Genomic DNA, 25,027 nt, shown 5'->3' on the forward strand with positions numbered 1-25,027 from the left:
GGGGCCTTTGCGATCGTACGTCAGTCATTCTTGAGGTGAAGGGGCGTGCTTGTGCTCCCAGGGGAATATTCGGCAAGGTGCGGGGACATTTTTAGCTGTCATGTTGGAGTGGAGGCATGTCCTCTACTGACACCCAGGCGGTAGAATTGAGAGGTGCTGCTTACCACTGCACAGTGCACAAGGCACGCACCCCCTTCAACAAAGAGCCATCCAGCCCACGTGTCAGCAGTGCTGAGACCGAGAAACCCTGCTCCATCAGCACATCCACAAGCCATGGGCACGGGCTGCTCGGGCAAGGGCGTGACCTTAGGCAGGTCTCCCCAGCCGAGGCCCATTCCCAGGGAGAGGAGTGGCCGTGAGCTGCCAGTAGCCCGTGTTCTCAGCGGCGGGGAGATGGGTGTGTTTGCCATGAAGAGAGGATCTGGGCGAAGCGAAGTGTCCACTCTCTGAACCCTCGGATTTCTCTAATAAAAATCCCAACCACCCACGTTCAGGGCACTGTCCTGAGGCTTCACATATGAATCTCACTGAAGCCTCAGGAGAAGCCCAAGAGGGGGGCTTTATGAGCCCATTTTGCAGTCCTCTGCCCTGCCAGCTGAGCTCTGGAAGGGACCATCAGCCCACTTTGTAGCACAGGAATCTGAGACTCAGAGAGGGTTAATCGCCTCCCCAAGGTTGCAGAGCTAGTGAGTTACAGGTCCAGAATCTGAATCCAGGACTGGGAGCCTCCACAGTCTGGCTCTTTCGCAAACAGGAAGGATAACCTTTGCTAAAGGGAGCAGCACACATAGGAGAAAGAGGATGAACCACAGGCTTAACCCAGAACTAATATAAAACCCCGCATCAGAGCAGCACGAAGTCCTGAAACAAGCTCTGATACTGCACAAACCTCACGGGGGCCAGACCCCGATATCTGGAGTGGAGCGTCCTGCCACCTTTATGACCACAGACATTAATGGGTTGCCAGAAATAATCCCTCTCAGGAGGAGGACTTTTATTTTTGTGGCCCTACAGAGAAAGCGTGGACCTTAGGACTTTGTAGGATGACAAAAAAAAAAAAAAAAAAAAAAAAGCCACTTCCCAGTAGTCAACTGTATAAAAATAATTTTATTTACTACTGTAAATAAAGTAGTGCAAAGAGTAGTTTGGACCCACAACATTGCATTACTGATTTATTTACTACCTTAGCAGCATAAAGTATACAGACATTCTGCTCCTTCTCTTACACACACACACACACACACACACACACACACACACACCCCTACACAGACTCAGGCAGGCATAAGGGGTGGGGATGACACTATGGACTAAAGGCTTGCTTTCCGTGTATTCCGTCGCTGCCAGTCTATCCTAATGCGTAATTCATGGAGAAGGCTACACTTAAATACTAAGAATCTCTTAAATGTTACTTCATGGATTGCAATTGAAATGTAAAAGATATCCAACAACATCATTAAATGATTTGGAAGCACTAGGACCCTAGAAAAATCCAAGGAGAAAAATGTAAACCAATTTACAAAGCCATCGCCTTCCCTGCCTTTCCAGCCATAAACTGTTTACTTCAAGGTGCCTTATAACTGCTGGGTCTTGGAAGTCAAAGAGAAATCTGTCAGTTCAGCTTTGAGGCAAACACAGGTAGCGAAAATACTACCTGGCTTGTAGAGAAGTCTCAGTTTTCTGTTCTTATTCTCCATAAAAGGGAATGAAGGATGCACTGAGATTCTTAAACTGCATCTTAGCGTATGAGAATCCAGACACGCCACAGGGCGAACTGAGACTCCTGATACACACAGTCACGGGGACGAGGGTCTGGGATGACCCCGTAAACCTCCCCACACATCCCACGACCAAGACGTTCCTTGCATGTGTTGGGTAGCCTTTGGTATAACGACTGCCTGCTCTGGGTACTTCCTTTATAATTAGATTTTTTTTAAAAAAATGACACCAAGTGCAAACTTTGCATCCAGTTGACAAGACATTTAAGGTGTTTATCAGGACAATGGCCTGGCCCCAGCTTTCCCATACCAGCCGTTCAAACAAAGGGTTCTCTCTCATCTGGAGAGACCTGGAGAGCACAGTTCACCCACGTGGCTCCAGCGTGGTAGCGGCCGTGGGCTGGTCCCGGGCAGAGGCATCTGCAGCTGGAGGCACAGCGGGGCTGGCAGCGGATGCGGCGGGGTCTGAGGCGGCGCGAGCTGGCGCTGGAGAACTGCTGGCTGCAGAGACACACGCACCACAGGGGCTGAGTGCGCGAAACGGTGCACGCGGGACCCACAACCATGCCTGACTCCAGCAAGCCTGGGGGAGACGCCTCCGGTCTGGTGACCCTGACGCTAACTAGACAGGCAACTTTGGACCCATTATCTAGGTTTCCTGGACTTTGGTGTAGCCTTCTATAAAAGGACAGGTTGGAACAGGACATGCAAAGCTTTCTGATCTCCTGAGATTCTAAGTTATCATTAATACATTTATGCCATGATGTCCAGACAAATATTTTGATTTAAACAAACAAACAAATAACCCTTTCATTTATGGTTAGCGAGCTGTGGCTCTATCTTTTTTTCCTGCAATGTCAATGGAATTCCTATAATGCAAGCTATGAATTAGACCAATCAATGAGGAGCATTGGTTTTATTCACATTCTTATTCTATTTGGATGGTGTGCCAAATGTGGTTTAAATTATTTTATTTAAATAAATGTGCATATGTTTTGAAAAACATAATTACCAGGTTTGATTATATATCAATCTACCATTAGTAAGGAGGTTGGACCGCATCGACTTTAGGGAAGCTTATAGTTTTATACTTGATGTAGTTTTCAGACAGGGGCGATTTTGCCTCCCAGGGGACAGTTGGCAGTGTCTGGAGAAATTCTTTGGGTTGTCCGCACCCTGGGGGAGGAGGTGCTACTGGCATCTAGTGGGTAGAGGCCAGGGAAGCTGCCAAGCACCCTACAATGCACGGGACAGCAGGGTCCCCTGCAGCACAGCACACTCCGCCTCCCAATGTCATCGGCACTGAGACCGACGCACCTGCTTCACCTACTGAGACTGAGACCTACCCTGGCTGAGACTCTAGGCGCTGGAGCCTGCCTGCTCTGCCCTTTAACAGCCGTGTGGCCCTGGACAAGTTACCTGCCTCCAAAAAGTGGGAAAAATAAAAACGTCTGGACCTCCTTGAGCTGTTACAAGAGTTAAATAAGTTAACAAATATAAAGGGCTTAGAACAGTGTCTGACACTGGTGAGTACTCAACAAATGTTAGCTACTACTACTACTAGTGACCTGGTTTGCCGCGGCGATGCGTTACGATTTATTAATTCCAGGTGCATGGCTCACAGGGCTAATGAGAGTTGGTGCATCTATTTCTAGAATGAATGCCTAAAAGTTCTCTTTTAGGCCCCAACAGCCTGAGAAAACAGCACAAACTTTGAAGCCAGAAAGACCAGAAGTCAAACTGCTCTGACATTTACCAGCTGGGTGATCTTAAGTTCCTTTACTTCTCTGAGCTGTAGTTTCTTCACCTGTGAAATGGGGATAACAACTTGCAGGGTTGCGTGAAGTATGGTTAGCTCAGAGGCCACAGTCTGCAAAGAATTGTTAGTTTGCCTTTGAGCAGCAATCTTCATTAACCTCAGCTATGTTTTAGTCTCACACAATTCTCAGTAGGTTGGGGCCATTTTTAAAGGTTCCCAAATGTCCATCCTGAAATGTACAGGCATTCAGAAGATGCCGCCACATGCTGACAATCCAACTTCTAGATACAAACCCTCCAAGAGTTCTACCTCCAAGCACCTACAGTCAGCCCAAGGGGCCATTCTGGGATGTTCAGGATGGGCCCTCAGACTTGGCTTTCCTGCATTATGTTCTGGAATTCTCCTTAGGGTCCCTTTCCAACATCTACAGAGGATGCTGTGGACTCAGAGATTATTCTGAAAGAACAGGACAGTGGGGGGAGGGTAGGATGTTGTAGAATGATGTGACGTTTCTAGGGTCATGAGAGCTATCACTGCTGTAGGTAATCCTGTGACTAGAGGCCCAGTAATGAGGTACAAAGCCCATTTCACTGCAGTCAGGAGACTTGCTCTAGGCAAGTCCCCTCTGCCACTAACAGGTGACTTTGGGATAGTTAGTGGATGGCAGACATTTCCGTTCTAAAACGCTTGAATCTCATGGGGCTCAGTTTCCTCATTGGGGTATTGAGGGTCTTGGATTAGAAAGTGTGCAAACCCCCTTTGATCCTGACATTTATCTTTCCGACGATCTCTGAGGAAGTTAATAAAGTCCAAAGCATGTATTTTCAAGCTCAGAGAATGTTTAAATCACCATGGTAACAAGATAAATCAGCAATCAGTTTTCTGATTGAAAAAAAAAGTGCCAATGTGTAAATGTAGAAGGAATGCATAATTAGCGTTGCTACCATTTAAATCTTCTGGTAAGAGCATAATAAAAATGCTTGATGTTTCTACAGTAAATTTGTCATTATCTGTGTGAGAACTCTCCCCCTTCCACTGGGGGTTTGCAATCACTGCAAAAGCCCCCCACAGCCCATCCTAATTTTAAAGTGGCCTCTTTGTCTCTGCTCACCTGGGATATGTGCTAATTTTATTACTAGACTAGAATCAAGGTAGCCAGGAAAATAAGTGTGCTGTTTAAAAAATTACAGAGTATATTGCAGAGCCAAATAGAGGTGATTTGTGGATTACTTGCTGCCCGGGGGATCATTTTCTGTATATTAGTAAGAATGATCAAGAGTTGGCCCAAACCATGGCCCACGGGCCAAATGCAGCCGCTGCCTGCTTTTATGTGGCTCACGATCTAAAAATGGGTTTTACATGTTTACGTGGTTGAACAAAAATCAAAAGAAGAGTAATATTTCACAACATGAAAAATATATGAAATTCTCAAGTAGTTCTTCTGGAGTAGTAAAAAAGAATATATATGTGTGTGTGTGTGTGTGTGTGTGTGTGTGTGTATGAAATTCAAATTGTGTCCATAGTAGACCTTTATTAGAAACCTAGCCACAAGGGCTGCTCTTGAGCTAAGAAGGCACAGGTGAATAGCTGTAACAGAAATGGCTCCGAAAGCCCAAAATGTTTATCTGGCCCTTTACGGAGAAAGTTTGCTGGCCCCTGTTGTGGACCACTGTAGGAAAAACATCTGCTTGCAACTGACCAGATGGGAGCATAAAAGAAAGAAAAATATGACAGAAAATATTGGCTTAATCCTGAAATGGCAGAATGTTTGCAAAGATGAGCAGCAATAGAGAAGCCCTAGAAATGGTATGCTAGGGATAAGATCTAGCCTACTTCATCTGAGCCTCTGGGCCACGTACAGGTATAAGATTCACATCACTGAACCATTTCCTTTTTTCTTTCCTCTTTCTTTCTTTCTTTCTTTCTTTCTTTCTTTCTTTCTTTCTTTCTTTCTTTCTTTCTTTCTTTCTTTCTTTCTTTCTTTCTTTCTTTCCTCTTTCTTTCTTTCTTTCCTCTTTCTTTCTTTCTTTCTTTCTTTCTTTCTTTCTTTCTTTCTTTCTTTCTTTCTGTCTGTCTGTCTGTCTGTCTGTCTGTCTGTCTATCTTTCTTTTTTTCCTGAGGTGGGGTCCTGCTATGTTGCCCAGGCTGGTCTCAAACTCTTGGCCTCAAATGATCCTCCTTCCTCAGCTGCCCAAATGCTAGGATTACAGGCATGCACCACCATACCTGGCAGAAACATTTCTTATGAGTGGCCATACTGCTAAGTGCCAAGCGTAATGAGGTAGGACCAGAGTACAACCTCACCTTTAAATCTCTCTGACGGTAAGGCTACTGGTTTTTTCATGAGCACCGCTTTGTGACATTTTACTGTAATTTTAGTAGAAACCTCATTAACTAGAAATGCAGAAGACAGGAAAAGACAAGGAAAAGGATTAATGAATCTCGTTCGTATCATCTTACTCTTTTCAAAATGAATGCTAGGCTAACAACTTAGCCGGAAGGGATGCAGTGGCTTAAATTATGAATATATTGACTAGACTCACGTTGGTTTAAAAGGTTACCGAGTTGTACCTTGGGGCTGGCAGTTCTGCAGACCTTGTTCTATAGCGTATGTTCTATTTAGACAGAAGGTTGGCACTAATATGAGCAAGGCAGGGCTCTTTCTTTGAAATGGTGACTTCTATTTTCTCCCTCTGTTCTTCCCTTTCCCTGCCTTTGGGTGGCTGGTCAGGCCCCAGGCTTTTTTTTTTTTTTTGGTCTCAGGGGAGATTTGTGGAAGGGCAGAAGTGGAAATGGCGCCAGACTTACTTTACTTTGGGATTTTTTGTTTCTCAAAAGTCTGATCCATTAAGGCCATTATGTTTGGTGTCCTTGACCGGGAGGGAAGAGGGAGAGTGCTTTTGAGATGCAACGGGCAGGAAGAGGAGCTTTCTGGAGCCTGGAAAAGTGGCCGAGCCTGTCTGTGGGTTGCACCTGCAGCGGGGGCCCTTACCGTTCTGCTTCAGCAACCTCAGAAACGAACAGTGGGGAGCGAAAAGGCCACTGGCGCCGGCATTACCAAGGACGATGGAACTCCTGGGTGACCCAGAAGCTGCTAAGCCAATAACCTGGAGGGACAGTGTAGGCCCAGGGTGACGTGTGTTCTGCTGTCAGACTGCTGACTCTCTGAGTGACCTAGGGCCACCCAAGACCCGGGACCTCTGCACCACCTTGGGAGGCATTAGCCTCAAGAAGGACTGAGCTGCCTGCAATACGAGCAGGAGTCAAAAACAAGCTCCCTTGAAGGAAATAAAAGTGCCGCACAATATTCTTTGCGCACTATCTTGGTACTTTCGATAGATTTGTCGATGTCTTTGTTTAGATGCTTTAAAAAGGAGTTTTATGTTTTAGAAAGAGTCTAACAGCATAGAAAAGCATGCGAGGCGCTGGTCGTTGAGTCTGTTACTTCCTGAAGTCAATCAAGCCACCTAAGTGCAGGCGCTACCTGGCGTCAGCGTGTTGTGATCACAGGTAGAATGCCCCGGATGGAGGACATTCGTTCTTGGGAGCCACCGGCTGACTTCTGTGGTATTCTAGAAAATTTCAATTGTGTGTCGTTTTTGTTTGGTTCTCTCAACTACGACAGGCCATAGGTGTCCTATTATTTCTGCTATTTTACAGAGGAAGAAACCGAGGCACAGATAGGACGCCTCCTTTGTCCAAGGCCACACAGCCAGTGGCAGTGCCGGCATCTCGGCAGCCTGGGAACCGCCGCGCTGCACTGCCAGCCTTCCAGCGCGGGACCATTTGATGTGGCGAACGCCGTGACGAGTCGGCCATATATCACGGCGCTTGCAAACTCGGGAGGGAATGAAGGTAGCTGGAGCTGAACGCAACACGGACGGACAGCTCAACTGAAAGCTATAAATCGCTAATTTTTAAAAACAACTGACCGGAAAAAAATGCAAATCACGAACTGACAAAGCTCCCCAACTTACAGCAACAACCCTCACCCAAAGCTGCTGATGGGAGGCTCCTAACTTTTAAATCCATTTCCTCTTCTTACACTGTCACTCAGCACCCAGAGTCCCTTACTGCACTGGCTTTACAAGGAACGCCCGGCTACGCCAGCACCTGCCGCCGGCTCCCCCGCTCCCCTGGGACAGCCCGGAACCTCGCACCCCAGCTTATCAGGGAGACTTCTTTTTTTTTTTCTTTTCTTTCTGTCTTCTTTTTTTTTTTTTTAAAGACAAGGCCTCAGTCTGTGGCTCAGGCTGTAGTGTATGTAGTGCCATGGTGTCATCATAGCTCACTTCAGCCTCAAACTCCTGGGCTCAAGCAATCCTCCTGTCTCAGCCTCCTGAATAGCTGGGACTACAGGTGTGTGGCATCACACCCAGCTAATTTTTTTACATTTTGTAGAGACGAGGTCTTGCTATGTTGACCAAGCTGGTCTTGAAATCTTGGCCTCAAGAGATCCTCCTGCCTTGGACTCCCAAATTGCTAGGATTCCGGATGTGAGCCACTGTGCTTGGCCTTTAATACTAATTTTAACAGGCATGGTGGGAACCAACACGAGGGCATGCTTTGGAAATGTGTGGAGACTTTATTTTTTTTTTTTACTTCTAGGCTCTTCCTACTCAAAATATGGTCTACCCCATGGGCATTGCCTAGAAGATTGTTAGAAATGTGGAATCTCAGCCCCTACCCCAGGCTTCCTGAACCATAATTTGCATTTAATAAAATGCTGGAATGATTCATGTGCACATTAGAATTAAGATGCACTGGGATAAAATTTACATATTGAAATCAACATTATTTTATTATAATTAGTTTCTTTTTATTACTCCTTTATATTGCTGTTAGAGCACTGTATTGATTGTTTTTTAATGTGTGTAGGTAGGTTAATTATCACGAATTTCATTTCAAGGTACTAAAAATTGTGTTATAAAATATTTCTTAGGTGAGGGGGCGATGGGTTTCAGACAGATGACAACCGCTGTTTTAAAGTATTTTGATTCTGAAAAAAAAAAAGCTTGAAATTCTGCCACCCTACATCCTTTCTAGGCTTTTATTTCTCTATCCGGGCCGGCAACTTCACTCTCTGGCCTCCATTTCCTCATGTGTAAACTGAAGGGCATAGAATTAAATAATTTTTAAGGTCCCGTCCGGGTGTAGCCACGTCCAGGCTGGTAGAGAAGGTAAGTGCCAGAAGATGAAATGAAAAAGTTTGAGAAAACAAAGAAAATGTGTGAAAGAACCACAGGGACAAAGGAAGGGAAAAACACATCACAGGACGGGAGGGACAGGGAGACAGGAACGCAAAGGGACTGATAATGCAGCGGTGAAGACAGGGAAGAGACGACTTCTGATCAAAGCAATTGCACCCGCCCATGAATTTTCATGGCTACCAGCTGGCATAAAATCATAAAGACAAATTTCGGCTCCTCTATCGGAATTGCATTTGTAATAATCATAACAATATTTCTGCAGAGTAAAAAATGACAGAGATAATTTGAAATGGAAAACACTGACAAGATGCAAAATAAATGTCTCTACCTGGCAACAAATTCAGGGACGGGACAGAATTTGCATGAGGGGAATTTATTAACTGGCAGACTACGGGCATCAAGCCTGGAAGGTTGGGATGGCTCCTTGCTAACCTCCTCAGGTAAATCAGAGGGAAACGATTCCGTGCAAGCCTCTCCCAACAGTGACTTCCTCGTCACCGTGGAAGAGAAGGGGACGCACGCTCCTTTCGCTATTCATTATCTGCGACACAAATATCAGCTACGCAAATGCTCAAATGCCATGTCCACTCCTAATTTGTCCATTTGTAAACGTCTCTGTTAGCCTTAGTGAGTTATTACGTCCTTTTGGAGCTGTCCAAGATGGCGGGAGACTAACTTTCCACCGGGAGACGTTTGTGGGCGTTTGTGAGCACCTACCAAGCGTGACGGGACTGGGGCCTGGCTCTGACCCAGCTGAGGGTCTAGTAGGAGAGATAAACATTGTAGCTAACATTTACTGGGAGGGTTTTATATGCCAGATAAATAGAACAGCTAATGTTTAACTACGGTTGTCATTTTGATAAGTGTCTTACGTGCATTTTTTTCACTTAACACTTTTTGCATTTCACATCCTGGAAAGTAGCTGCTTATTATAACCTCATTTTATTGAGGAAGGTTAAATAGCTCACCCTAAGTCACAGAGCTAATCAGTAGCCACGCCTGGGTGACAAGCCCAGATGGAAGCCACTGGGGCTCCCGTGTCCTTAACTACTCTTCCACGCTAACTCAGAAAAGCAGCAGCGATCAGTGGAAACCACTCTAGACCCAAAGCCCGCTTTGCATTCCGGCTGGGTCCCTCCCTTTCAGCCCATGTGCTGGGTATTTTTATGCATTGTGAGTGTTTGTCCTCTCCCGCATTTGATTGCTTGACTGGAATGAACTTGACTGGAATGAACGTGAAGACTTCACGCTGCAGGGGGCTTTGGAGCTGGGTTTTCAGGCACACCAAGGTAGAATTCTGATAGAAGATGAATTTTCTTTTCTTTTTTTAATAAGCTATTCTTTTCTATTTTGCATTTGGATTCAGCTGGAATAGAAGATGACTTTTCAATGGGAGACGTCATATGAGTTCAGTTTCTTAAGCTCTTTTAAGAAAATCCTTACTTTGAAAAATACAATAACTTTGCGGCCTCCCACCAGCCAGGGATTATGACACGCCCCCCCCCCCAGGAACCCCCACCCAGGGAAGGACCATCCTAAAGACAGGAAGTAGCACGGCCAAGGGCGTGAGGAGGGAGAGTGTAATTTTTCTGGTGAAGAATCTGTACTTTTTTATATGGCCTTTTTTTTTTTTTTAAAATAAATCTTTACCTGAGACAGACTGGAAATACTGCACAATCCAGGCGATCCACACAGACAGCAGAAAGGTTCCCAGGAAGTAGACCTGCAAACATCCGAAGCACCTGTCAGGTGACTGACAAGGGCCAGGGGCACAGGGGCGGGGGGGGGGGGGATGTGACACCCACCAGGGCTGAGTGCAGGACGGCACCCCAGACGAGCCGCACATGAAGGTAGAGCCAGGCCAGGGAGCAGGGGCTGAAGGACTCCTCGTTGCTGTGGCTCCAGCACCTGTAGACAAAGCCCAGGGAATGGTGACGGGCGGCCGGCTCTGGTGGCGCGACTCCTGACTGGGTATTTTCAGATCCTCAAGCCCACGTTCTTCTGCTTTCCTTACAAACGAGCACACTCGAGATGCGAGACAAAGAAATAAAGCCAGTTCTAAGTGCTTTGGCCTGACCTGAAATTCTAGGATCCTGGCAGAAATCTCAGAAGAAAGGTCAGTCCTGTCTATCCTTTAATTAAAAGACAAGGAACTCTGAAGCACAGGGCCAGGCAGAACAATATTTCTGTCTGCATGTGTGTCCAAAGTCCAGACGTAGAATCTCTCTCTACCTTTCAGAAAAGCATGTGTTTTATTTTTTCCACTCTCGTAGAAATTCTTGCTCAGCACTTGAACGTCAGGTCAAGTATCTTCTATATATCGAGCCTCAGATACTAAAAAAGGGAAATAAATAGCTGAGTGTTCTCTAATAGAGGCAATTTCTGGGTCCTTTTTATAACAACTGACATTACAAAATAAGGGTAAGACTCACTTTCACCAACAAGCAAACACCACCCACGTGGGCTACCCTAGATTCCACAGTACTAGAAGGCTCCAAGCTCACCTTTCGTATAGTTCCCGGAGAATGGAGATGTTATTAGAATGGATAGTTGAGTCAATTTCCAAGAAATCCAAAATATGGTTTGGGATTATAGCACCTTCCTCAATTAGCAGGGCCAGGTTAAAAAATCCCTAAAAACAAGTGACAAACCAAACTCATCAATGACTTGTAATAAAACCCAGACACATACCCTTCATCAGCATGTAAACTTTTACAACCTCTAAAATTTTTTTTTTCTTCAGTTTCTAGAGCCAGATGGTTTTGTCATCTTCATTGACGAATTGTTTCCCTAAATATATGCATCTGGGAAGTTTATTTGCAGGAGAGCCAGGAGGCTTTCAGAGGATGCTGTGTCTCCCATCTGCTCAGAAGCCAGTCAACCGGGAGGTCTGTCCTTTCTCGCTCATTCTCTCAAGACAGAACTTGCTGGAAAATGTGCCCTTGTATCATCAACAAAACCGGAATACCGAGTCGAAGGCAATGTCCACCCGGTCAGAAATCTGACAAAAGGTTTCTGTGGCTGAGGGTGTGTCCCCTGACTGTCATTCCAGTGCAGAGTGTCTCCCTGATGCACAGAATAACATATGGGCATTGGCCTCAGCTTCCCTGGGTCACAAGTCCTCGTGGCACAGACGGCCACCTTTCCCCCACCTCTTCCTCCAGCAGCTTGTTCTGGGCTCTCAGAGGTGGGACCCACCTTATTGGGCTGTATGGATCCAATAAAACGACACAGTTAAAGGGCCTGATCTTTACTAGACGATGGATACTGTTGCACTACCTGGAGGAAATGCACTCTCCACCACGAGCCAAGCACGTGGCCAGACTAAGAAACAAGCAAAAACCCCTGTGGCACTTACCATTAGGGCTTTACAAATTTCACTGAGTTGTTGCCCTTCAAAGAATCCACGATCATGGGTTAATGGCTTATATCCTCCCTCCGACCTTGCCTTTCAGTTGCCATTGACAACAATCTAAGTGAAAATCACCATCCAACAGGTCATACGCTCCAGAATTCTCACAACTATCTCAGGTAGCAATCATGAAACTGCTAGCAGCTAACATTTTCTGAGTGCTTGCTGTATGCGAGGCACTGTTCTGTTTTTATATATGCTCATTTACTTCTCATAACAACAAATTGATATAAGTACTATTATCCTCCCTATAGATAAGGAAACTGAGGCACAGAGAGGTTAAGGAACTTGCCCAAGGTCACACAGCTGGAAGGTGGCAGAGCTGGGATTTAAACACAAGCAGACAGGATCCAGAGTCCCAAACCTTAACCTCCACCATGGTACCAAATAACCTCTAAATAGATGAAAGTGTTAAGTATCTTTAAGATGCGCATATGCGCGTGCATGCACACACACACACACACACCCCAGCAGAAAATGAAATACTTCTTCAATCTTTGAAAGGAAGGCACTCTTAAAACATGAGGTAATTAAAAGGAAAAAATGACTTTATAAAATTTTAAAGTCTCTGATCAATGGAATAATAAGATTAGAGTAAGTGGAAAAGTAGACCAGGGGAATATTTGTATGCAATGTACTAGCTTACTGTTCATTATCTACTAGGCAAATATATGAAGAACTAATTACGATTTGAATTTTAAAAAGCATCAAAACTTCAACAGATAAGCAGGTAAAGAATAAGAATAGGGAATTTACATAAGAATATCAAAAGTAAATTATCATAAACAAGTATGTATAAAAGTGTTCATCCTCACTAGTAATTAAATAAATGCAAGTAAAACCAATAAGGAAGTATCAACTTCTCGTTATTCAATTAGTAAAATTAAATCATAAAGACATCCAGTGCTGACAAGATTTCAATCATCTTCCCCTACTTAACCACTGCTCGGTGAGGTATTAATTGAAAAACCCTTTCAGGAAGCAAATTGCCCATACACTATCATGCAGTCATACAACCGTTTTAGACTGCTTGATTCAGTAATACTATCTCTCAGATTATAAGTACCCAAACAAAGAGAAAAGATGGAAATATGAAAATGTCCATTGTAGCACTAGCTATAATTGTCACACAATAGGAAACAACCTCCAAGTCTTCCTTGGTAGACTATAAATCACATGAAGGCAAGAGTACTATCTGTCTTTTTTATCTCATGTTCCCACTGGTAAGCGTTGTCTAAGACATGGTAGGATTAGATAAATAGGTGTTGAAACAATGAATGAGTTAGAAGAAAAAGAATGAGTACCCACCAATAAGGTACAGTGTAAGATATTATAGTCCATTAGCTCAACAGAATATGGGGCAGCTATTACAGTAATAATTAAAGAGACTATGCAATAAAATGCACACAGTCCTACAATGAAAGATAAGACAGATTTAAAAAGTGGCAGGTAACATAGATAGCATTACAGACACATTTGCCTGTAGGCAGAGACAACAAGGAAACATGAAGCCATAACAGAGTAAAAGTCCCTGTCATGAAATTACGGGTGCATTTATTTTATTTTTTTTGAATTTAAAAATTACCCTTTATTATACCAGCTGGGCAACATAGAGAGATCCCCATGTTTACAAAAAAAAAAAGCAAAAAAATTATTCTTTATTGCTTTTGTAACATTGTCTTCCCCCAAAATAAAAATTATCCAGGCCTAATTTTAAATGACAGGACATACAATCAAAGAGAGTTTGTTTCTACAGAAAATCCTTTTAGGAGCAACTTCTACTTCATTCCAGAGGAATAATAATAGAATAGATCATGTTCATTGAGTGTACCCGGCATTGGACTCGGAGCTTTATACCGAACGTCTCATTTAATCCTCACGACCTACGAGGTAGCTGCTATTATTACCCCTGTTAACAGATGAGCAAATGGACACTCAGAGATTTAGTGACTCGTCATGCACAAAGAGCTGTGAAGTGAGAGAGACATGGGATTTTAACCCAGGTATATGACCGCTCTGATATAGTACCTCCGTTAAAAAAAAAAAAAAAGGGCAAGACTCAGGTAGGAATGAATTTCCAACTTCTATTCTGTGTTCAGATTCTATTTCCAACTTCTATTCTGTGTTCACCGAAACCTGTTGCATACAGAGGATAACAGCCATTCCAACATCACGAAAATGACCCCAAGGGCCTTGCAGTAGAACTTCAATTAACTAATGGAGAAGGAATGAGGGAAATAGAGAACGGTCATTAGAACACCACAGCAATAATAACTGCTGCAGGCAAGATCGGTTAAAATTTGTGGGTAAAAGTTTGAGAAACAAGAGATCTGCATAGTTTCAAACCATCTCCCTAAGGTCTCTATAAGTTAGAATGGGAAAAATACTGACTTTACGATGGAGAAACCACCCTAACCAAGCGATTGAACTTGACCTCACAGATAATAAGACATACTGACATCAAGTGCCCCTGCCTGACACAACGTCCTGACGACACAGCGCCTCTACAGCATGCTTGCCCCAAATGTGTAACTTCTGTCTATTCATGAGAATAGATTTAGACACAAATCAGGGGACCTTCTATAAACCACCCAACCAATACTCTCCAAAAGTATCACGGGTCATGAGGATGAGCAAAGACCGAGGAACTGCCATAGATTGGAGAAGACTGGAAAGAAATATCACAACTAAATATAATGTGGGATCCTGAGTTGGATCCTGAAACAGAAAAAAGACATTAGCAGAAAAACTGGTGAAATCCATATAAAGTCTGAAGTGTAGTTAATAATACCATCCCAGCATTCATTTCTTACTTTGACAACTGGCATTGTGGTTATAAAAGATGTTAACCTTAGAGTAAACTGAGCAAAAGGTATACAGAGACTCCCAACTCTTTTTGCAACTTTTCTATGAATCTGATATTATTTCAAAATAAGAAACTTCAAAAAAAAAAAAAGTCATTGAGAGAAAAGTTGTCTCACTGACGTAGGCATTGGTCTAGCTGTACAAGCAAACCAATTCCTACTATGAGCATGCTTCTAATTCCCGAAGTTTCTACCTGGTGAGTCAGTCTGATAGAATCTGGTGGAAACACTCTCAGGTTAGGAGCCAGAGACTGGGTTTAGGCTCTGGCTGCTTTGCTTACTACTTGATTTTTTGGCCTAGAACAATTTATTACCTTGCTGTATCTTTGACTATAACCTGGGTATAATAGTCCCCACCCCCCACCGGATTGTATGAGAATTGTATGAGGAGCACAGTGGATTTTCAATGAAGGTCACCATTAAGGCCAGTGTCCTCACAGGGCTGTTGCGTAGGGTGTGTGACATGGATGAGCAATGCCTTGTGGACTGTGCGGTGTACGGAGACGGAAAGGATCGTTAGGCCCCAGGCCTCGCAAGCTCACACGCGGGCAGCCCCACCAGCCGGCGTGCTGCCGTTTACCTGGGAGTCCCCATCCAGCGCGGCCTGGGCATACATCTGCACGGACAACTCCAGGTCCTGGGACTGGTTTTGGTGGCCATAGTAGTACAGGTCTCCCATTTTCAAATATGCTGCAGGACACAAAGCACAGAGGCATCTGTCAAGTGGTTTTATTTCAGACTTTCATTTTAAATCATTGGCCCACTCACGTGACTGAGCATTTTGCCTATTCGAATCTGAAAACAGAACATCTTTATGTTGCCTTGGTGTGTCAAGAGGAGAAAAAAAAAACAGCTTTGCCCTGAGCACCCCTATTTCTAGACACGGTTTCCGTTCTGCCAAGTAACTCTCCTACATAGCAGCTTGTGAGACTTTCAGGCTGCAGCCTCGTGGCCCCATCGGCCAAGGCTGTTGTGGGCACTTCACTTCACATCTGAAATTTTGCTGCCCGTGTTCGATGTCTCTCATTTGTTTTAGCCACAGATTTTATTTTCCTTCTGAGAAAAAAACTTGTTTAAGAGTATATGTATCATACATAATGAGTGAGATGTGCACCATCTGGGGGATGGTCATGCTGGAAACTCAGACTTGTGGGGGGAGGGGGGGAAATGGGCATTTATTGAAACCTTAAAATCTGTACCCCCATAATATGCCGAAAAAAAAAAGAGTATATGTATCATGCACTGTCCAATCAGAAAAACAAGAATCCATTTCGGATAGTTCAAAAGAGGGACTTTTACCCTGGGGAAGTAGTTACCAGGGTGTTGGAAGAGCTGAAAAGACGAATGGGAAACAATCGGTCACCCAGAGATCAGCAATGAGGAAGCCACTATTATCCCGAGGGCTGGGGAGCCAGAGGGTGGGTGTGATGTCACCAGAGCCCAGAGCCCCTTGGGAGCTGAAACCAAAGAGGGTGGAGTTGCCAGGCAGGGGCTGGGGCCATGGAAATGCAGCCACTGCCAGAGACGCAGTTCAAAGCAGAGAGAAGGGGAGAAACATTAATTAATACTTGGGCTTCTGCTCCCCTCCTGCAGCCTCCTGCCAGGGCCTCCTGTTGGCTGAAACTAATCAGAAGCCGGTGGGCAGAGGCGTCCGGGAACTGAACCTCCTGGAGGCGGCCCCCGACCTTGCGGAGCACAGCAGAGGAAGCCCAGAATACATCTGAGGCAAAAAGGGGAAGGACTGGCCCAGGAAATCACTCCGTCACAGCTTTCTCTTTTGAACTCTCACTGACTGGGAAGAAATGATGGGTTCAAGCACACGAGGGGGCAGTGGGTGAGGAGAGTGCCTTGCGGGAGGCTGAGAGCAGCATTTAGCCACGATCTTAATAGTAGAGACTTTTCACTTTCTTTCCTAATTGCTTAGAAATATCACACTTCACACGAAGCTGTTAGATGTTCCCTGTTACTAAAGACTAAAAGCCGCCAATGCTTCAATTTTGCACCCGTTTTTCTCTATACATACCAAATGAAGGAGCATCGATTTGAAAAACGGAGAAATTATAGTATCTCCAAACACAATTAACACCCAAGTATCTCCTGGCAAGATCCTAAGGGGCAAAGGGGAGAAAAAGTTAATTCATTAATATTTTGGCCAAGTGACCAATTTTGCCTCTGAAAAACCCAATTCATTATCCTTAACCTCAGAGCTTCTACTTGGAGAAGAATACATTTACTTACTGGCCTCTCCTCACAGATGTGTGCTAAATTTGTCTGTGACACTTCAATTCCAGTTTCTGCTGCTAAAACATAATACAGCAAAGCTTCATGCCTAAAAATAGATGATTAATAATAAATTTCATATACTGGCTCTTACTAATATTCACAGAGAGCTTTATATTCAAACATAAGAGGGCACAAAATAAGCAGTTTTTTTTTTAAAAACCACAAAATCATGAATTTTTTTTTTAAATAAATACTGTTAAAAATACTGCATGCGCTGATTTATTTTCTATCTTAAAGGCTGAACGCACAGATAAGGCTGAGAGCTAGTTGATGCAACAGCTACCTCTACTGGCTGAGTGGTATGTCGGGACTGGCTGGGGAGTTGTCTATTAGTCTTCAGTCCTCGAATCCTTCTTCCATCCTCACTTAGAGGAGATAAGTGGTATTAAGAAAAACCCATGTGCTTTAGAGTCCTCTGTTTTGTGAAAGGCTCTATAGGGCTTAGGATTCTGAACAAGCTCAATTAAAGCTGAGCTTTTGTTGTGCATTAGAAGTTTGGCAAAGGAGAGGGAGTTTACAAGGGGCTTGACCAATGGCCAAAACATATTTGAAAAAATAAATATTCGACACCACTAGTAATTGAATAATTGTAAAATAACGAGTGTCCACTTTTCATCCGTTGAATGAGTGGCACAAGATTCACACATGAAATAATGGCAAGGGCTTGGGGACATGAACATATTCCTACAACCATTGCCAGTTCAAGGGCCAATTAATAAGATGGTTCTGGAGGACAGGAGGGGAAAGTCTTAAAAAATGCATATACCATTCAGCCCTGCAGCTCTCCTTTGTGTGTGTGTGGGTTATTCTAAAGAAACAATCAGAGACATGTGCAAAGATGCTATTGCCACAGAATTCATGGTAGAGCTATTTACATGGACAGAAAAAGCTGGGAAGATCTAAAAAATCAGTGATTAGTTAAATTAACCCATGATGCAGCCACTTTCAAATGTGGCCATTAAAAATGATGCGTGGAAGAGTATTAAAAAACACAGAGAAATTTTTATGCAAAATTTTCCATTCAGTGAAAAAAAAAAGCAGGGTATAAAACAATGCATCCCATTTTGCAAAACAAAAATAAAGCTGAACACATATATACACACATATACATATGCATATACATCAAGAAAAAAAGAACTTTAAAAATTATCTACCAAAATGCTAACAATACTTATCTCTGAGTGGTGAGGATGCAAGTAATTTTTATTTCCTTCTTTTTACTTATCTGATTTCCTTGATTTTCTATATGTTACCCAGTTTAAGAGTAAAACTCTATTTTAACCATAAGTACTTGTTCATAAAGCTTTTTTTTTCTTTCATTTTAAGTAGTTGATATTAATAACTTCTTAATTTTAGCTCCACCTAGGAAGTGATTTAGGGAAGGGCGGGGGAAGATTGGGTGAGGGTGAGTAAGGGAAGAAGATTCTGAAATCATCGGTGCTAAACTTCTAAAAGCAGCTCCTGGCAGACCAGCCCTTGGAGACGGAGAGAGGTGTTGGGGATCAAATTAGGACAGTCAGACATGCTGCAGGTCACGGGCCACATGGCTGCTGAGTGAGCCAATTCTCAGCCTCTGCAATACCTAAGGCAGCTGACCAATTAGCCATGACTCATGCTAAAGCGAGACGAGGTCGGCTAAGCAGTGTCCCTGCAGAGGCAGGCCAGATAACGAGCCTGCAAGTGCAGCTGCAACAACACAAAAGACTCTGGGGATTTTCTAACAAAGCCGCAAAAATCAAGTTGGGTTGCAAGAATTGTCAGGGCAGACCCAAGACCCCAGACAGAGGGCCTGCAAAGGAAGCCCAGTGGAAAGTCCCCATCAGTTTGCAACAAGGTCCTGTTCCTATGGTCTTACAATCTCAAGTGTCTTTGGAGACACTCAGGCTTATGCCAGTGCCTCAGTTTCCACCTAGGATCAATAAGGGAAGGAGATGGTGTAGACCTGCAACCCAAGGTCAAATATCATGCCAGCACCTTCTACTGCCATAACTGGCTGCCATGTGGCTCATGTTACTAAAATGTAATACAATGAATTTTTCTTGGACAGTGGAAAACCAGTCGGCTGGCTGTTAGAATGGGGGGTGGAGGGAATGCAGGTTGACACTCTCTGTAAAAACACCCACTACAATAAACTTCATAAAGAAAATATCCTGGATTTTAAGTTATCTTGGTGGTGGAGGAGGGAAGAAAGAAACAAGTTTTATCGAAGACTTCCACTGTCCACTTATCATATAAACCAAGAAGAAATGTCATAGAATTCTCAAGCATTTCCATGGAGGAAGCAACTGAAATCCATCAAAAAGGGATGTCTGAAAAGGTACTTGATGTCTACAGAAGTGCTAAACAGAAATCCCCAGAAACTCTGTCTTCCCTCTTGCAGAATCAATCACCAGGCACCTGTGCACCCCGAGACCACCACCACCTACTTGCGGATATTGATGTGTGAGCCCCAGGGAGGGGCTGCATAGCCAAGACCAGACTTTCTCAGCTTGTTGAAACTTACGAGACAGCATGCCTCCGCAGAAACCCTACCCACATTTAGCCTCCCAGCACTTGGCTTTCTCTTTACTGTGTTTCAACAGAAACAGCTGAAGTATTAATTATAGATATTTCTACACTTATATTCACGGAACAAACATTTACTCAGCATTTGCCAATTGCAGGAGGCCCAAAGACAAGCCACAAAACTATTGTCCTTCCATGAATTTCCTTAAGGTTTAGGAAGTCAACCGGAGCTTCAAGCCTTATTTGCAATGCATTAAAGTGAAATTGTCCCCCAGACAATCATTTTGACAGGGATGGGGTTGGGTGGGTGCAAGAGAGAAGGGGATTGAGAGACAAGAACTAGTTTAGGGGCACATTTACTACCCTCCCATTTCAGACCCAGTGCATGCATTTCTAGAACTTTTATAATGACACATCTTAATAATCACTCCTTTGGCTGTTTGCTGTGAATTGTGAATTTGAGTACCTCTGAGCAGTTTCTCAATTATATTATTTTCTCTGTGCTTTTTACTGCCAATGCCTGAAGCAGCTCAGATTGGAAGGATGAAAAAAACTTCTAAGGTCTCAGTGGAATTGAGGACCCCTGCTCTATAGCAAAACAGTGAATCTCTTTCAACTGAAACTTCGCATGCTTACTTGTCTTGCCTCAAGCCCGCTATAATCTGGCTAACCTCCTGGGTTAAGTATTTTTGGTATATTTAAGACAAAGGCCAATAAAACACATAGCTTGCAGACAAGACACATGTAGGGGGAAGCCAGAGAGAAATGAGACCCGACAGCTGGCCTTTCCTTCCCTAACTTCTTCTGGTGTCCGAGGACAGCCTGCGGCATGACGGCGTTATCTTCTGTATTATGCCGACACAGCAAAAAGCCCTTTTCTCAATCACGCTCCTCTTTTAAACCACCCCATATAAATCTTGGAACAACATAGAAAAGCACAAGCTCATCAAACTGACACATGTAATTTGAAAATAACGTCCGGAATAAATTCACTCACACAAAAATGAAAAAAGGAGATGGACGGGAGACATTGATGGATGAATTTAGTTCTATTACAGCAAAATAGATGGTACCAAAAATCATCACGTTGTGGTGTGAAAAGGCCAGCACACATATATTATATTTCCTATTTAACCCCCGGGGGAGGGCTACAGGCTTAGAGAGCAAGAAGGGATAGAAGCATTTTGCCCCAGATATATTTTGACAAAGATTTTCTCACGGAATAGATACTAGATGCTTCTTCCCATGGATACTGAGAGGTCTCCAATCCAGGCTGAGACTCATCTTTAACAACACTTAGCATCAGTATCAAGGTTTGCAAGGACATGGAGCAACAGAAATGTATACATGGTGGCAGAGGGTAAATGGGTAAAACCACCTAGGAAAACAATTGGCACTGTCTTGTACGGTTGGACAGGAGTCCCCAAAATGACCCAGAGTCCACACTCCTAAATGTATGTTCTAGAGCAACTCTTCCTAGGTGTGCCAAGAGATACATAAAAGATGCTCATGACCACACTGTTCTTACAAACCAAAAAAAAAGAAAAAAGAAACGAACCCAAACATGCATTACCAGGAGAATTGGTAAATCAGTTGTGGTCTCTTACAGCAGTAAATATGAATGACCTACAGGTACATGCATCAAAATGTACGACTCTTAGAAACATGATATAAAAGAGCACTTGAAGAATTATATATGATATGATTTTAATAACATAAAGGTCAGAAATAAGCCAAGCCAAATACCTTGCTTAGGAATATATCCATATACAGCAAAACATAAAGAAAGCAAGGGGCGGATCAACCAGAGAATAGGGTAAGGGTTCCTTCCGGGTACCGAGGTGGGGGTGAGATTTAATCTGGAGGGACATGCAGGGGCTTCAACAGAACTGGCAATGTTCGTTTTCTTAAGGAAGGTGGTAGGTTTTCACCTGTTCATTTTATTTTTATGACTTGAAACTTACAATTACATCACATGTTATTTCATATGTATCAACGATTATATGACGAAAGACTAGAAAAGCCGCTCACTGGCTCATGCCAGTTCAGTGCTCAGCTCCTTTTACCTGGATTTGAACCGGCTCCCCTTTCTGCACTCTCTTTTCTCTTCATCATACACAGCTGTTCGGTTAAGCAGCTTAGAAACAGGATCTGCCACTCCCTCTCCAAAACTATCAATGGCTCCCCACTGCTTCACAAATGTATAACCTGCCACTCAAAATTCTATAAAGTAGCACCTTTTTGGTTTCCTTATGTATTACTTTCAACTCTTAACCTCAAGGCAAACTGGAAGGCTTAAAATTTTCTAGACTCACCCAGAATTTTCCTATCTCTTTACTTTTGCTTCTAGAGTTCCCTTCACTATAAACATTGTTCCCTGCATTGCTAAGTGCAAGTTCCGTCCATCCTTCCAGGCCGTATCACCCACTCCGCCCGTCACGAATGCTGTCCTGCACTTCCCAAGCCAGGGAGCACCTTCTCCTCCGCAGAATCCACAGCCCTCTTCACGTGCTGCTCGTGGCCCTCGAGTCACAGCTGTCCCCTCTCTTTGCCTTAGTTCACCCGTTCAGTAGTTTCCAAGCACTTCCCAGGTGCCCCAGGTGCGGGCATTGGGATACAAGTCACGGGGCAATTGACATGTAAGGAAATCACTCAAAATTCACGGGAGGATGAAAGGGAGTGAGGAGTTAGGCAGGTTCCTGGGCAGAGGGGAAAGTGAGCAGAGAGGCTCAGGGATCGGATAGAACACGGGCGGAGGAGAAGCTGCGAGCAGAAGAGGTGAGGCAGCAAATTTCCCCAAGCCATGTTTGAGGCATCCCTTGAGGCGTACAGAGGCATCTTGCATTTAAGCGCACTCAGTAAACCTGCTGGACTGAATCAAAACTCACACACGGTGCGGGACACACTTCAGTTCTCCTCTCCCAACAATAACGGCAAAGAAATCCCATGTTGTGACTAAGTATTGTAAGAGAGAGAGCAAGCCGCAAAAATCTTAATTCCTCTAGCCCTTCATAGCAAATTTTTAAATGTGCTAGCTAAAGTGCTTTGCAATGGTAAATTCAAAACTAGGCCAAAACGCTAAGCTTTTACACTCGTTTTATGGGAAAAACTGTGTCAGACATCTTGGGGGGGGGGGTATGTGTGTGCAGATGTTTTTTGCAGGTGTGCTCTCCCTGTGGGAAAACCCACATATAAACACTGTGATAGCGGAATGCTTAGTTCACTCTAAGAAGTTTGCAGGGAGCAGAGGGTGGGAGATTGGCAGGATGAGAAGTAGTAAATGAGTTAAAAGTCAAATTTGGGAATTTTAGGAACTGAAGTTCACTTGGGAAACAAGATAAAGCACCACAAAAATTGTAAGGTACATTTACAATTGGGAAACAGTGATTTCCCTAAAAAAAATTATTTGCAATTGTGCAAAGTGAGGCCACAGATAATAAACTTTCATAGGAGGATAATAATAAACATTTATATTTGGTGCTTGCTTTCATTGGGCTCATTACCTCCACATGCTCTAATTTAAGATTAAAATCTTGAGATGCTAGTTGTTGGTCATGCGTGCAGCCACGCAGTAAGAGAGAAAAATGGCATTCTATTGGACTTATATTTTAATTTTTAATTAAAATATAAGAGTGTGATGGATGTTAGGTCTGCTTTATTGTCTTTGAGGCAGTGGACCAAGGGGATATATGCTGATTTGCATATCTTTTTTAGTGATGACGGAAATACTCGATAGTTGAGACAATAAACCGGCCAAGAAAATGCGGCCCAAGGGAAAATGAAGGTGGAGTGCTAGAACCGACAGAAGAAAACAAACTACTCAGGTAGAGTGTGGAGAGGTGTCCCAAGTAACAACAAACAGGGGGCATTTATAAGTCCTCATGTGCCATGTCTCATCCCATACAGGACAGGATGAAATCTGCTAACTTCACCAGAAGTTTAGGAAGGGGCATCTGTCTGGTTGTGACCCTGGGCACTGTGAGTGACTTCCAGCAATTCCAGGCTCCTGGTCTTGGCAGAGGTAGTAACATGCCTCTGAAAGAAGGCACCGTGAGCCTTAAACACACTGATCTCTCTTCTTCCTAGGAACAAGATGGAAATCCTGGACTTCCCGTGGCCTGGAAGTGAGAAGTGAAGGGTCTCACCTAAGATCCCCTTTGCTGTCTCTAGGCTCTAAAACCAAAAGGAACCAGCCTGAAGGAAGGAGAAGTCAATGTATTTGTGTATCTCTCAACTTGATGAATGTGGATGCTCCCCCCCAACAGAGAACAAATTTTTGTGTATAATTAAACATGGAAATGCTGTTTTCCAATCAACAGCCAATCAGTCTGTGATACTCTGCATATCATTACTGGGAAGCTGTGACTTCCCTGCAAATTGCTCTTACAGTTGCATTTTAAGACTCCTTCTCATAAGGCTATACTGACAGACTAAAAGGTAAGGACTGCGAAAGTTCATTCATGTGGGTCCCAAGCTTACCATGAGCCCTCCAGGTAGGCATTGAGGCCTTTGCGAATGACATGGCCCAAATAGCCATTTTTCTCAGCTACGTGCTTTGCCCATCTGAAAAGAAAAGGGAATAGAAAATATGCAAACTGTGGCAAACTTAATAATCACTTTTTTCTTCATATGATCCCAATAAATCCCACTTGGGGAATATTTTGCTTGTTAGAATTTTTACAGAGCAACAAACCAGAACTGAATGTTAAGAAGGTAAATAAAATGCATTTTGAAAGCTTTTCATTCAATGCCCTTTCTTATGAATGCTTAGGTGTTGTAGTTTATGGAAACAATGACATGGATGGTACATAATTAAAAATATCTACCCATTCGGAAAACTGTAATCTTCACCAAGAGTTCTAGTACTCTCTCTATTGAAATGTTTACTAGTTTATTGTTAGGTTTCTCTATTTTGTTTCTGTCCACTAATTTATCTTGGAGGGGTTTATTAGTAATGAATCAGTTTGTTGTAATATTTAGACTTATAGCCACTACAAGAATAATATAAGAACACATAACTATTATAATAAGCTAATAGAAGGGGGAAATAGAATAACTTTTAAATATATTTGATTAATACAAAGGAAGGGCAAGAAAAGAGAAAGAAAGGCACACACACCAAAAAAAAAAAAAAACCTATATGGGACAAATAGGAAATAAATAGTAAACTGGTAGATTTAAAACCAAACATATCCATAATTACATTAAATTTAAATGGACTAAGGATACCAATTAAAAAACTAAAATTGTCAAACTGAATAAAAATATACAAAATT

At 43.3% G+C, this 25,027-nt stretch overlaps 1 protein-coding gene across 1 annotated transcript in view; it reads right to left on the reverse strand.

Moving 5' to 3' along the window:
- Positions 1–1,087: 1,087 nt before the first annotated feature.
- The window catches only part of SEL1L3 (SEL1L family member 3), a 103,053-nt gene continuing 79,113 nt past the window's right edge, over positions 1,088–25,027 (reverse strand). Inside the window, exons 17-24 of the mRNA XM_076001150.1 lie at positions 24,231–24,314; positions 17,202–17,292; positions 16,987–17,071; positions 15,544–15,653; positions 11,192–11,319; positions 10,493–10,595; positions 10,338–10,410; positions 1,088–2,219 (exon numbers count right to left, since the gene is read on the reverse strand). Of these exons, the coding sequence (XP_075857265.1) occupies positions 2,083–2,219; positions 10,338–10,410; positions 10,493–10,595; positions 11,192–11,319; positions 15,544–15,653; positions 16,987–17,071; positions 17,202–17,292; positions 24,231–24,314 (811 nt within the window). The 3' untranslated portion in view covers positions 1,088–2,082. The remainder of the gene's footprint in view (positions 2,220–10,337; positions 10,411–10,492; positions 10,596–11,191; positions 11,320–15,543; positions 15,654–16,986; positions 17,072–17,201; positions 17,293–24,230; positions 24,315–25,027) is intronic.

Source organism: Microcebus murinus, chromosome 3 (assembly GCF_040939455.1).
Source record: "Microcebus murinus isolate Inina chromosome 3, M.murinus_Inina_mat1.0, whole genome shotgun sequence".
NCBI classification, from domain to species: domain Eukaryota; kingdom Metazoa; phylum Chordata; class Mammalia; order Primates; family Cheirogaleidae; genus Microcebus; species Microcebus murinus.